The sequence below is a fragment of the Schistocerca serialis genome, chromosome 3 (genome assembly GCF_023864345.2).
Source record: "Schistocerca serialis cubense isolate TAMUIC-IGC-003099 chromosome 3, iqSchSeri2.2, whole genome shotgun sequence".
Taxonomy (NCBI): domain Eukaryota; kingdom Metazoa; phylum Arthropoda; class Insecta; order Orthoptera; family Acrididae; genus Schistocerca; species Schistocerca serialis.
In genome coordinates, this window is record NC_064640.1 from 283198153 (window position 1) to 283212543 (window position 14391).

The window sequence follows — 14391 nt, forward strand, 5'->3', positions numbered from 1 at the left end:
TAGTGTGTGAAAATTCAAAATGATCTAAGGAGTATATCGAGATATGTACATACAGGGTGATTCAAAAAGAATACCACAACTTTAGGAATTTAAAACTCTGCAACGACAAAAGGCAGAGCTAAGCACTATCTGTCGGCGAATTAAGGGAGCTATAAAGTTTCATTTAGTTGTACATTTGTTCGCCATTTCAGCCAATAACGTTTTTGGTCCCTTTTTCTTCGAAGGTGCTACTGTAACTGGACTACAGTATCTGGAGATGTTAGAGAATTGGCTGTTCCCTCAGCTCGAACAAGAAGCACAACAATTCATATTTCAGCAGGATGGAGCGCCACCACATTGGCACTTATCTGTCCGTAACTACCTGAACGTCAACTACCCGAGGCGATGGATCGGCCGCCAGGCAGCCCGTGACAGAGCACGTCATCACTGGCCTCCAAGAAGCCCTGATCTTACCCCCTGCGATTTTTTCTTATGCGGGTATGTTAAGGATATGGTGTTTCGGCCACCTCTCCCAGCCACCATTGATGATTTGAAACGAGAAATAACAGCAGCTATCCAAACTGTTACGCCTGATATGCTACAGAGAGTGTGGAACGAGTTGGAGTATCGGGTTGATATTGCTCGTGTGTCTGGAGGGAGCCATATTGAACATCTCTGAACTTGTTTTTGAGTGAAAAAAAACCTTTTTAAATACTCATAGTATGAAGGCTTTCACGACCGGATGACATATCTTCTGGTAAACCTTCCGGGATGTAAGGTCGTGGTCCAGGAAACTCTTCAGCTCCTAACGTTTCGTCCAGAGCTGCGCTGGACATCTTCAGAGGGGTGTTTCTCCTCCGGTGAGTCTTGCCGACTCATACTCTTTGTAATGATGTACAACAGAAGGTTATATTATGTTTCTTTCATTAAATACACATTTTTAAAGTTGGGGTATTCTTTTTGAATCACCCTGTAGTTTACAAACTATACATTTGCTTAACAGGAAGGGTCTAGTGGAGTTATTTCGTACAAACCTTTTAAAACTCTTAGGAAAACGCAGATTTCAAACATATAGGAATCAATGTTTAACAGCGTATACTTTTTTAGCTCTGGTTTCTATGACCAAAGCAGATTTCAAACATATAGGAATCAATGTTTAACAGCGTATATTCTTTTTTAGCTCTGGTTTCTATGACCAAAGCGATACTGTGGCTAACCAACGATCCAGGTATTAGAAAAGCAAGACGGTCCAGCGTTGCTCCCCACGGTAATCACTGAAACTTAAGCAGGGCTGACAGCGCTGTTTGAAAGTTCCAGGTGCGTGCTAGAGCTTGTGTAGCGAATCAAGACAGAGGAGCTCCACCCGTTTCCTCACCCTACGTCTTGTAATGCATTTATTCGAGTTGGAAAAAGTGCTATGCAATACATTCTAACTAAATTATGTCCTGTCACAGTGTTTTATTACTTGAAGTTTACAGATGATAACAAAGTCCTCTCGAAGGAGCCCCTGCATTTCTTCTGAAGTCGCTTTATAAATCACCATGTGCGGAAATACTCATAATTGATAGCTTAAAAAGACAAACGAAAAATAATGTAAGTAAGATAAGAGGCGTCTACTGCACTCACCTGATGGCGCCCTTGATAAATACTGACATGACAGCAATTCCCAGCCCACTGCCAGACACAATGAAGATTTCGACGAGTTCGCGGCGCCGTTTGAAGTACTGCGCCACCATCAAAGTGGAACAGTCTCTTGTCAGTCCGACTCCCACACCTGTAACACATCGCTGCAGACAGACACCACGTCTTTCGGGATAAGGTAAATACCAGTTTGTGTGATAGCACTTAACTAACAAACAGCATCTAACGCTTTCAGCTAATCATGGAATGATCACTCATGCACCACACTGATCTAATTTTCTTAGTAACATGAATAAATTACCTGTTTGCATTTATATCTTTCTGGGTACGTATACAGGCAAATAAATATTTTACCACAGATTTTAAAGATAAATATATTCGCATGAAATGTGGTTTACTCTAAAATCAATGCAAGTTGCTGCACTCAAACGCGCGCGCACACACACACACACACACACACTCACACACACACACACACTCACACACACACACACACGCACACACACACACACAACTGTGTAATAATAATGACAAACCTATTATTAAATTTAAGTAATCAAAATTTATGCCGGCTTAAGTGGCCGTGCGTTTCTAGGCGCTGCAGTCTGGAACCGCGAGACCGCTACGGTCGCAGGTTCGAATCCTGCCTCGGGCATGCATGTGTGTGATGTCCTTAGGTTTGTTAGGTTTAACTAGTTCTAAGTTCTAGAGAACTAATGACCTCAGAAGTTAAGTCCCATAGTGCTCAGAGCCATTAATCAAAATTTAACCGTATCCTAGTAGAATGTGCAAATCACTGTAGACTTCGTACGTGAAGAGTCTCACATACACTGATGAACCAAACCATTATAATCCTGCTTAATAACCTGTTATGTTCACCTTTGAAACGAAATACGGCAGCGATTCCGGAGGTATGTGGTAATCAGATGTCAATGCATAGGTTACGCAATTCACGTAAATTATGGGTCGCTGGTTTGTAGGGGCAGTGTTGGTGCACAATAATGTCCCAGGTGTGTTCCATCGGGTTCAGATCTGGCGAATTTGGTGGTCAAGGCATGCGAACAGCCGAACAGCTTCGCCGTTTCCGTGATATTAAAAATTGTTCAAATGGCTCTGAGCACAATGCGACTTAACTTCTGAGGTCATCAGTCGCCTAGAACTTAGAACTAATTAAACCTAACTAACCTAAGGACATCACACACATTCATACACGAGGCAGGGTTCGAACCTGCGACCGTAGCGGTCGCTCGGCTCCAGACTGTAGCGCCTAGAACCGTGATATTCCCCAGGCGCCTGGCCATAACAATCTGCCCTTTTTCAAATTCTATTATATGGTTGGATTTTCCACTTACTCTAGAATAGAAATCGTCTCAGCTCTGCTTATGTACTTTCACTAGCATATCACGCGTCCACAACGCCACCCGGTGGCATTCCATCTCACAGTGGTGAGTGACAATGTTTTAGCTCATCAATGTGTGTAAATAGTCGGAGTAAGAAAATGTAACCGTCTAAAACATACTCATCCCAACTAATTCCGATGTTCTAAGAGCAGTAAACATGATAGATCGCTCACAATGTCGTTGGGGAGGTTTTATTTTTCTTTTCTTTTAGGTGCTAGAAATAATCCATCTCCACTCATGTCGAGGAATTCGGTAGGCTATTGAAGGAACTAAACGAAGGAGACGGCGTGAGTATTAGCGGAGGAGCAAAAACTGGAGGGTGGTGTGAGGGGGGGGGGGGGAGGGAGGTGGATGAGCATGGAGTAGGAAGTAAGCGGTATCAAGTTTCGTGAAACTATTCCTATGTTTGTCAAAACTGATTCAGGTAAACCATGGAAAGTTTATAACTGGTTTGTGGAATGGGAACTGAAATTCCCTTGAGTCGAAAACGAGCACAGTGCCTTAAACGCTGCGCTGATCCCGGTGAACCAGTTGGCATCGAGAAACTTAGAGACGGATCATAAACTAGTGTCCGAAATATAACCATAAGGAAAAAAGAGGAAGATACAAAGATAAAAGAGTGGGTTCAAAAATGGTTCAAATGGCTCTGAGCACTATGGGACTTAACTTCTGAGGTCATCAGTCCCCTAGAACTTGGAAATATTTAAACCTAACTAACCTAAAGACATCACACACATGCCCAAGGCAGGATTCGAATCTGCGACCGGAGCGGTCGCGCGGTTCCAGGCCGTAGCTCCTAGCCGGCCGGTGTGGCCGTGCGGTTCTAAGCGCGTCAGTTTGGAACCGCGTGACCGCTACGGTCGCAGGTTCGAATCCTGCCTCGGGCATGGATGTGTGTGATGTCCTTAGGTTAGTTAGGTTTAAGTAGTTCTAATTCTAGGGGACTGATGACCTCAGTAGTTAAGTCCCATAGTGCTCAGAGCCATTTGAACCATTCGTAGCTCCTAGAACCGCTCGGCCACACCGGCCGGCATAAAAGAGTGGGAATTACTGTTTATAAGGAGTAAAACGTTCCGGAAAATCTAACAAGGGCTCATATGACAATCGGAGTTTTGAAATTTCTTATATTTATGGTATATTTATTTCAGAACTAAAAACCTACAAAATTCTCGAGAAACTCAACTTTGTAGTTCTCCGAGCGACCTACAGGTAGGACAGTTTTCGACAGGCCGCATGGTTCTATCGGTAGAACTCGAGATTGCAAATCTCTGAAAGACTGGTTTGAGTCTCACTTCGATCATTATTTTTTTTGTCCAGTTCGAATAATTACATCATTTAAATACAAAATTAATCAAATATATGATAATATTTGATTATCATAGCTTATGAAAATTGCATCTGGTTTGAGGGAAAACGCGATATTATAGAGTTAACAGTACTTGTTATCTTCGTGTGTTTGCAAATTGTGTAGAACGCAAGTTACTATTAGTTGATGACGGTTGCTGCTTGGAGACAAATCATTTGGTAAATTCCACAACGGTTGGAAGGGATACGACATCTTTTGCATGGGATGGCTGTGGCTATAGTAGCATTTCAGCGTTCATTGCCGAAGCAGCAGATAGTGTTCTGCAGCATTATATGTGAAAATCTTCTAATACTACGAAAGAAAAAAAAGAAAGATTTTCATGTCGGAAATGGATGACAGAAACTTGTCTGGTCCTTCAGCGGCACAAAATGATGATGCTGAAGACTACATATGCAATGAAGTTCCAAGATAACGCATGAGAAATGCCCTTGTATGTTGCGAGCAAATCCTCGGACAAAATAATCTCGTCAAACCAACACCATTGGCGGTAGTTCCTTATGAAGCAATGCTACTAGCAGAAGACTTGTTCTATTGTACACTAGAAAATCCACACGAAAAGATTTTGTAGTAAATAAAGAGTCAATTATGTTTTCATAAAAATGTTAATTAGATGTATGTTGATTATTATAAATTTGTTTGTTTTTATATTTACATAATTTATTATTTAATTGTCGTGATCGCGAAGTTTTTTGGGCAGAAATGTCGGTTTCGGCTATACGATAGGCATCATCAGAACTGCAATAGAAGTAAAGGAAGAAGGAAAAAATCCCGTTACTACTAAATATAATAAGAGATTGAAAATAGTGGACAGAAAATATACCATTAACACGCTATACCTCTCATTCTGCTGTACTATAACACGTCATAACAATGTATGTTGTAACTGGATGTTTATAGGATAGAAAGCGAACCTAGACACCGTTGATGCAGGCGTAACGTACAGATAATTACACAATGTAGTTAAAAGAAGATTCATTTAAAAGCACAGTTCTTTAAAGTATTCTTAGTTGTATGTAAGTAAGCAAAAATTATTTTTTTACATTTAACCATCTGAAAAATCTACTTGTCTCCTGGCAGCGAATTCTGTAATCAAATTTTATTTTTGAATGTTTTGTTAAATTGTGACCAGCTTCTAGCTGAAGTTTCTTTTCACTACTTTGTGTAAATATCTGTACGTTGTGCATGCATCAACGACGTCTAGGATCGGTTTGTATCCTGTATACGTCCTGTTGAAACATGCATGGCAGTTTTGATTCATATAATTTTGACATGTTGCCTTGCAGCGCAATGAGAGCTATATCGTGTTTATTTTATCTTTTCTGTCCTCTGTTTTTATTCTCTTTTTGTATCAAACAGTAATGATTTTTTCTTTTCTTTTATTTCTGTTGTAGATTCTGAAGATGATTATTGTATAGCCGAAACCGGCTATAATTTCGTCCAAAAACTTTGCTATCAAGACAGTTCAAAAAAAAATTATGTACATCATATGATCGCTCTTCATATTGTCATTTTATATCATATTCTATTCAGTTTTATATTTTAATTGCGTAGTTATTCGAAATGAACGAAAAAGAACGAAAGAATGACCGATCCGAGGCTCGAACCAACGATCCAACAGTTACCACTCGCACGAGCTACAGACAGAGCCACGCAGCACTTCAAAAATCCTTCTACCTGTACTGAAGTAAGGTCGATCGGAGAGCTCTGAAGTCGATTTCCTCTACAATTCTCGAGAGTTGCATCGAACAGCTTTCTGGAATTGACATGAGTTCTGAACGTCAAATACAGGACATTTCACAATATTTTGATGATTTGAAATTTGGATAACACACAAACTAATCGCGATACTAAGCTGAATATTGCACAGAAGGTACAATGATTATCCAATTTTACCTACGAAATACTACATAGGACAAATGGCGACCGTCCGCTGCTACACAATGCTCGAGGCGTTTGGTGCGGGTTTTGAACACATCTTTCGTAATTGCGAGCTCTGGTTTCTCTTATTTCACAATGATCATTTCTCCCTATGTAGGTGATCGCGATCAAAATATTTTTACACTCTGAGGAGAAGGTTTGGGTCTGAAATTTCATGAAAACATCCCGCCGCAACAAAAAAAGCCTTTTTTTGAATGATTGCCACCAAAATTCGCATATGATATCTATTTCGCGATAATAAATGTTCAAATGTGTGTGAAATCTTATGGGACTTAACTGCTAAGGTCATCAGTCCCTAAGCTTACACACTACTTAACCTGAATTATCCTAAGGACAAACACACACACCCATGCCCGAGGGAGGACTTGAACCTCCGCCGGGACCATCGCGATAATACAAAACGAGTTGCCCTTCTTCGAACTTTTTCGATGTCCTCCTTCAATCCAAGGTGATACAGATCTCACACCGGACAGTAATATTCTAGACGAGGGCGGACAAGCGTAGTGTAAACAATCTCTCTTGTAGACCTGTGGCATTTTCTAAGTGTTCTGCCACTAAATCGCAGTCTTTGGTTTGCTTCCCCCACAAAGTTATCCGTGAGATCGTTCTAATTTAAGTTATTCGTAACTGTAATCCCTAAGAAATTAGTTGAACTCACAGCCCTTAGATTTATGTGATTGATCGCGAAACAGAAATTTAGCGGATTCCTTTTAGCATTCATGTGGATGATTTCTCACATTTCGTTGTTTAGAGTCGAAATCATTTTGCAATTGGTTTCGATCATCTGATGTTTTTACAAGAAGGTAAATCACAGCATTATCTACTAACAATCGAAGAACGCTGCTCTGATTGTCTCTTAAATCATTCAAGTAGATCAGGAACAGCAGAGGCCGTATAACGCTTCCTTGGGGGAACGACAGATATTACTTTTGCTTTACTCGGTGACTTTCCGTGAATTCCTACGAACTGCGAACTTTTAGCACTCTCATGGATGAAGAACCGTTTCAGTGCATTTCAGCAAATCGCTTCAAGAAAACAGCACCTTTTAGTTCCTTTTTAATTTCATGTCTGTGAGGTGTTCATTAAACTGCGTGACTGCATAAAGGACTTGAAATCACCTTCTCCATAGGTTCAGTATAAGGTTAACCCAAAGTAATCATTCATCAGCAGGACTGACTACCAGCCTTATCTGCACGGCGATATTCTTAAATATGTGGAAATACACTCCTGGAAATTGAAATAAGAACACCGTGAATTCATTGTCCCAGGAAGGGGAAACTTTATTGACACATTCCTGATGTCAGATACATCTCATGATCACACTGACAGAACCACAGGCACATAGACACAGGCAACAGAGCATGTACAATGTCGGCACTAGTACAGTGTATATCCACCTTTCGCAGCAATGCAGGCTGCTATTCTCCCATGGAGACGATCGTAGAGATGCTGGATGTAGTCCTGTGGAACGGCTTGCCATGCCATTTCCACCTGGCGCCTCAGTTGGACCAGCGTTCGTGCTGGACGTGCAGACCGCGTGAGACGACGCTTCATCCAGTCCCAAACATGCTCAATGGGGGACAGATCCGGAGATCTTGCTGGCCAGGGTAGTTGACTTACACCTTCTAGAGCACGTTGGGTGGCACGGGATACATGCGGACGTGCATTGTCCTGTTGGAACAGCAAGTTCCCTTGCCGGTCTAGGAATGGTAGAACGATGGGTTCGATGACGGTTTGGATGTACCGTGCACTATTCAGTGTCCCCTCGACGATCACCAGTGGTGTACGGCCAGTGTAGGAGATCGCTCCCCACACCATGATGACGGGTGTTGGCCCTGTGTGCCTCGGTCGTATGCAGTCCTGATTGTGGCGCTCACCTGCACGGCGCCAAACACGCATACGACCATCATTGGCACCAAGGCAGAAGCGACTCTCATCGCTGAAGACGACACGTCTCCATTCGTCCCTCCATTCACGCCTGTCGCGACACCACTGGAGGCGGGCTGCACGATGTTGAGGCGTGAGCGGAAGACGGCCTAACGGTGTGCGGGACCGTAGCCCAGATTCATGGAGACGGTTGCGAATGGTCCTCGCCGATACCCCAGGAGCAACAGTGTCCCTAATTTGCTGGGAAGTGGCGGTGCGGTCCCCTACGGCACTGCGTAGGATCCTACGGTCTTGGCGTGCATCCGTGCGTCGCTGCGGTCCGGTCCCAGGTCGACGGGCACGTGCACCTTCCGCCGACCACTGGCGACAACATCGATGTACTTTGGAGACCTCACGCCCCACGTGTTGAGCAATTCGGCGGTACGTCCACCCGGCCTCCCGCATGCCCACTATACGCCCTCGCTCAAAGTCCGTCAACTGCACATACGGTTCACGTCCACGCTGTCGCGGCATGCTACCAGTGTTAAAGACTGCGATGGAGTTCCGTATGCCACGGCAAACTGGCTGACACTGACGGCGGCGGTGCACAAATGCTGCGCAGCTAGCGCCATTCGACGGCCAACACCGCGGTTCCTGGTGTGTCCGCTGTGCCGTGCGTGTGATCATTGCTTGTACAGCCCTCTCGCAGTGTCCGGAGCAAGTATGGTGGGTCTGACACACCGGTGTCAATGTGTTCTTTTTTCCATTTCCAGGAGTGTACATCCTCCTTCGGAGAATACCTGAGACATATTATAAAGATAAAATGAAGCCCAACAGCCACCTGCAGACTCCACTAGGCTCTTCCTCAGAAATGAAATCAGCTTATTATAGATCTCTTGCACCACTTCAAAGAGCGCATGCGACATCGATGAAAATCATGTGTAGCAGCTCGAGATAACCATATTCAATATCGACTGTTCGCATATCGTGAACGAGATTTTTCACTTCTTTTACTGTCTTTAAATTTTTATCTTCGATTTCAAAACGTTGCTTATTACATTTTTTGGGCAGTACTGAATGCCGAATGTCTGGTGATTAAACCTTACAGCACTCACTAACCTTCCAATATCATGGTCGAGAAATATGTCCTGAAGCGTAATTGTGGTTAATTATTGAATACTAGAATACCTCAGTTGGGGCAAACATTTGCCATTGCCCTGTAGAAGGAACGATCCCAGCAATCACTCGAATGCGTCATATCATGATCTATTCCTGTTATCGTGAATGCCGGCCGGTGTGGCCGAGCGGTTCTAGGTGCTCCAGTCTGGAACCGCGCGACCGCTACGGTCGCAGGTTCGAATCCTGCCTCGGGCATGGATGTGTGTGATGTCCTTAGGTTAGTTAGGTTTAAGTAGTTCTAAGTTCTAGGGGACTGATGACCTCAGATGTTGAGTCCCATAGTGCTCAGAGCCATTTGAACCATTTGAACCTTTGTTATCGTGAATGCTTGGAATAACGCGTTGAGGCCTTGCCTCCATAACCACATTCACGCAAAGTAACTTGTTTCGTGTATGATAAAAGCACACAATCTGTGTGAAAACTGTGAACACTCATTGGGCTGATGCACTAGTGTGCTAATGGTTAAAGTTGTTGCAACTGATATTGCAGATCGCCTGCAGTATTATCGTACCTGCTACTGGAAGTTATTCTCTTTGTTTTCTAGTCAAAACATAGTTGCATCTGCTGTGGAACATTTATTGTGTATCATCGTAATTGAAGGATGTGTTCCATATTTTACAGTACAGATGTTTTTAACGACACTGTAAACTTCCAGATGTAGAGCTAAAGGGAAGCACATATTATAGTAAGAAATTAATCTTACCTAGAGTGCATCTGAGTGTCTCTATATGAACAACTGATTTTTTAAAGACTGTTTGTTTCCTAATCAGTTATTGTACACCATCTGATCAAAAGTATCCGGACACATATTAGTAGACACTAATATGGCGTGTGTCCGTCCTTCGCCCATACAACGGCTTCAACTCTGCTGGAAACATTTGCAATGCGGTGTCTGAATGTCTGTGTAGTATTGGCAGCCCCCTATTCCTCAAGAGCTCAGAGAAGTTAATGATGTTGGACGCTGGGGGTCTGGAGCGAAGTCAACGTTCAAACTCAGCCCAAAGGTGTTCCACTGGATTCGGGTCGGGAATCTGGGCAGGCCAGTCCATTTCAGGAACGTAAATTATCACAAATCATTGTCTCACAGGTTCTGCCTTATTATAGGATGCATTTTTTATTTTTTTTTATTTTTTATTTTTTTGGTTGTACAAACCATCACAGTCTCCGAAGTGTTCTTCTACTGTACGCAGAACACAATGCTGTAACATATTTTCCCATACTTCTGCATTTAGTATTTTCTTGAGTCCAATAAGGGGAACACACCGTAACCACGGGAAAACATTACCGTACCGTAACATCACATCCTCCGTAATTCACTGTTGGCGCTACCCATGATAGCAAATAACGTTTTCCAGTCTCTCGTCAGATCCAAACCCTTCCATTGGAGTGCCACAGAGTTCAAGAGTTCAGCGCGATTCATCACTCCAAATCACTTGTTTCCAGACTGTCCAGCGGCGTCGCACTTCTCACGACCTCAAGCGCCGCTTGACTGCAGAAATGTGTGGCTTCTGAGGAGCTGCCCGACCAGTGTACCCCACTCTTCTTAATTCTCTACACACTGTCATTTCGTTTTGTGGGCTACTGGTAGCAATTTTGGCACTCACCAATGATTTCTTCCTCCGATTTTATGCGATTTTTAACGACCATCTTCCGCACTGCTCGATGATCCCTGTGCATCAGTACATGAGGTCGGCCTGGTCTTGGTTTCGCTATGACGGTTCCTTCGAGTTTCCACTTCACAGTCACATCACTAACAGTCGACTTGGGCATATTTAGAAGGGTTGATATGTCTCTAATGGATATGGTACTCAGTTGATATCCAGTGCCTAGTCCACGTTGAAGTCACTGAGCTCTCCTAAACGAGCCCATTATACTGTTACTTCTTCTCTACTGACAACAAATCGCTCCTCGTCCCTTTTAAACAGGCGGATCCGAATCTTGTGACACCTAGTGGTCAATTTCACATTACCTAGAGTAGGTTCAAATGGCTCTGAGTACTATGGGACTTAACATCTGAGGTCATCCGTCCCCTAGAACGTAAAACTACTTAAACCTAACTAACCTAAGGACATCACACACATCCATGCCCGAGGCAGGATTCGAACCTGAGACCGTAGCGGTCGCGCGGTTCCAGACTGAAGCGCCTAGAACCGCTCGGCCACACCGGCCGGCTTTAAATTCGTAGTCAATCATAGTTGTAGTTAGTGTAGTCGTGCTCTTCCTCTGCCATGTAAACTGATACATCCAATCTATTATGAAGAGACCTGAATTAAATGTGGAATCAATTCTACAGTCCAGATTTTCATTCGACACTGTAATCTCTGTTTCTCGAAAGCTAAACAAAATCTTACATAAAACGTTTTTTGTTCTTTTAGTAATATAGGTGATGGGCCACACATTAAAGCATCAATGAATATGTAAACATGCAATTAATTCATCATAAATATGAGGGTTGGAACTATAATAGTGGCAACTATTTATTTGCAGCTCGTACAAAACAGATACATGTTTCAAAGTTTTACTGACCTTCAAAGTAGTCACCAGCATTATGTATAACCCGTTGCCAGCGATGTGAAAGTCGTAGGACATTCTTAGCAGTACCAGTTATGTTGACAGTTCGAGCGGCGCGGTCTGTTGCCCGACGAATTTGTAGCAGTTCTGAAGCGAACGCCATTAAGTGTTTCCTTCAGTTTAGAAATCGAGTTGAACTTGCCAGGGCTTAAGTCAGGGGAGTGCAGTAGGTAGTATAGCACTTAGCAGCCCCATCAGTCAAACAAATCAGTAATAGCTTACACTGTACGTGCTTGAGCATTGTGCTGCAAAATGATGGTCAGGTCCTGAAGAAAGAGTCATCACTTCTGTCTCTAAGCTGGTCGTAGGTTGTGTTCCTAAAATGAACAGCACAGAGACCGAAGTGATGCCACTTTCTTCAGGACCTGACCATCATTTTGCAGGACAATGCTCAAGCACGTACAGTGCAAGCTGTTAGTGATTTGTTTGACTGATGGGGCTGCTAAGTGCTATACCACCTACTGTACTCTCCTGACTTAAGCCCTCGTGACTTCATCTCGATTTCTAAACTGAAGGAAACACTTCACGGCATTCGCTTCAGAATTGCTACAAATCGTCGGGCAATAGACCGCGCCCCTCGAACAGCCAACACAACTGGCACTGCTAAGAGTATCCTACGACTCCCACATCGCTGGCAACGGGTTATAAACAATGCTGGTGACTACTCTGAAGGTCAGTAAAACTTTGAAACACGTATCTGTTTTTTAAGAGCTGCAAATAAATAGTCGCCACTATTAAAGTTCCAATCCTCGTATATACAAGGTTCAAAATGTCGTAATGGTATTCTTGCGTATACAGACATTCAAGATAAATTTCCCCTTTCTTACACACTGTTTACTTAAAGGATTACACAACAGCGACAATAAAGTAGAAAAAAATGCTGACTAACTGAACACTACGTTACTGCATTGCATTTATTAACCTTCAGAGTTAGTTCTCTGTTAGCTATACCAAGTTGCTCGAAAACACACAGGTTATGCAAGACATAGTTCTGCCGTTTCCGCTACTCGTAACCCCAAAAGTACGGAGAACATTAAGAAGGAAAACAGATTCGTCAGATTTCATTTCACCACTCCGACAGTAGCACTTACACAGCACAAAAAAATGCACACTATGATTATTGCGTAAGCAGTTAGGATGAATGTGTGTAAATTTTGTTCTCCTGGTATCAGTATAAAGAAAGAAAAATGGTGAACTCGTTAAGAGGCGAAAATGAGGTACCTGACAATCTGTGTTCTATGTTGGCATCCGTACTATGTAATTTAACGACTGCCCGGTCTGTAATTTGCACCAATTTCGTTGGCCTTTAACGCACGGCGAACTCTGACGTTCGAAAGGAAAATAGAATGAAAGAAACGATATTTTAGCGCGCTCTAATTTTGTCCTGCATGAAGTTCCTAGCATATATACGATCGTATCTACACCTGTAAGAGATTATCAATGTTAGAACCATAACATCCTGTTCGCAATTCGGACAACGACGTTCACTAAGTGGTACTTTGCTGGTATAGGTAATAAGTTGTTGGTATGTTGCTTGTTGCATTGAATCGTCACAGATTTTGTCTCTCTCACTGCTCCTTTATTCCAGGCACATACTGGTTGTTGTGAAATAGTGGTGATTTCATCCGTAACTTGTGACATTAAAGGGATGAAGAAACCTTTATTCCGACAGTAACACTGATCGTTGTTTCTTTCAGAAAACATGTTAAACTTTTTCTGGCACTGACTAAAGGGTGGAGACTAATGCAAAATACACACTTATTTCTCGTCCTTGATGACAATTGAAGCGCAGACACAAAACAACAAAAATACAACTGACCCAGGAAATATTTTATGCACCTTAATATAGGCAACCCAACTTACATCATCACCTGGGTGCAGGTGATGTAAGTTGGGTTGCCTATCTTAAGGTGCATGAACTATTTTATCATCTGGGTGCACGTGATGTAAGTTGGGTTGCCTATGTTAAGTTGCATGAAATATTTTCTGGGTCAGTTATATTTTACCCAGCCTGTAATATGAGTTCTTATTTACTAGGGATAAAAATTTCATTTTGTTTTATTTTGGAAGTTTTTTTGTTTATATGTATCTTTGAATCGATTTTAACCAATAGAAAGTTAACGCCAAAAGCTCATTTCTGTTATAAGTGTGGGGTAAACAGTTAATGCAGAAACGCACTTGGAATATTGATATTTCAGCTTTACTATCTATTGTGTTCCCTTACGATCATGACCACGTTGCTTCCCTGTTTTCAAATTGTAATCTCTTGTTGTTCTACATCAGCAAAAAATTGTGATAACTGCAACTTTCCGTGAAATGTTTTATTCCTTCCTCATTATAGCATTTTGCAGGTATTGGATGACTATCTTTACTATGACGACTTCATTGCATATGCGCTCCCATAATTAATCGTGTGACAGAATGGGTGTAGTATCTACGAAAATTGTTTGG

The 14391-nt window shown here is 42.5% G+C and overlaps 1 protein-coding gene across 1 annotated transcript in view; it reads right to left on the reverse strand.

Moving 5' to 3' along the window:
- Positions 1-14391, reverse strand: part of LOC126470790 (monocarboxylate transporter 2-like) — a 401847-nt gene that overhangs the window by 115071 nt on the left and 272385 nt on the right. Inside the window, exon 4 of the mRNA XM_050098800.1 lies at positions 1606-1753. Coding sequence (XP_049954757.1) covers positions 1606-1753 — 148 coding nt within the window. The remainder of the gene's footprint in view (positions 1-1605; positions 1754-14391) is intronic.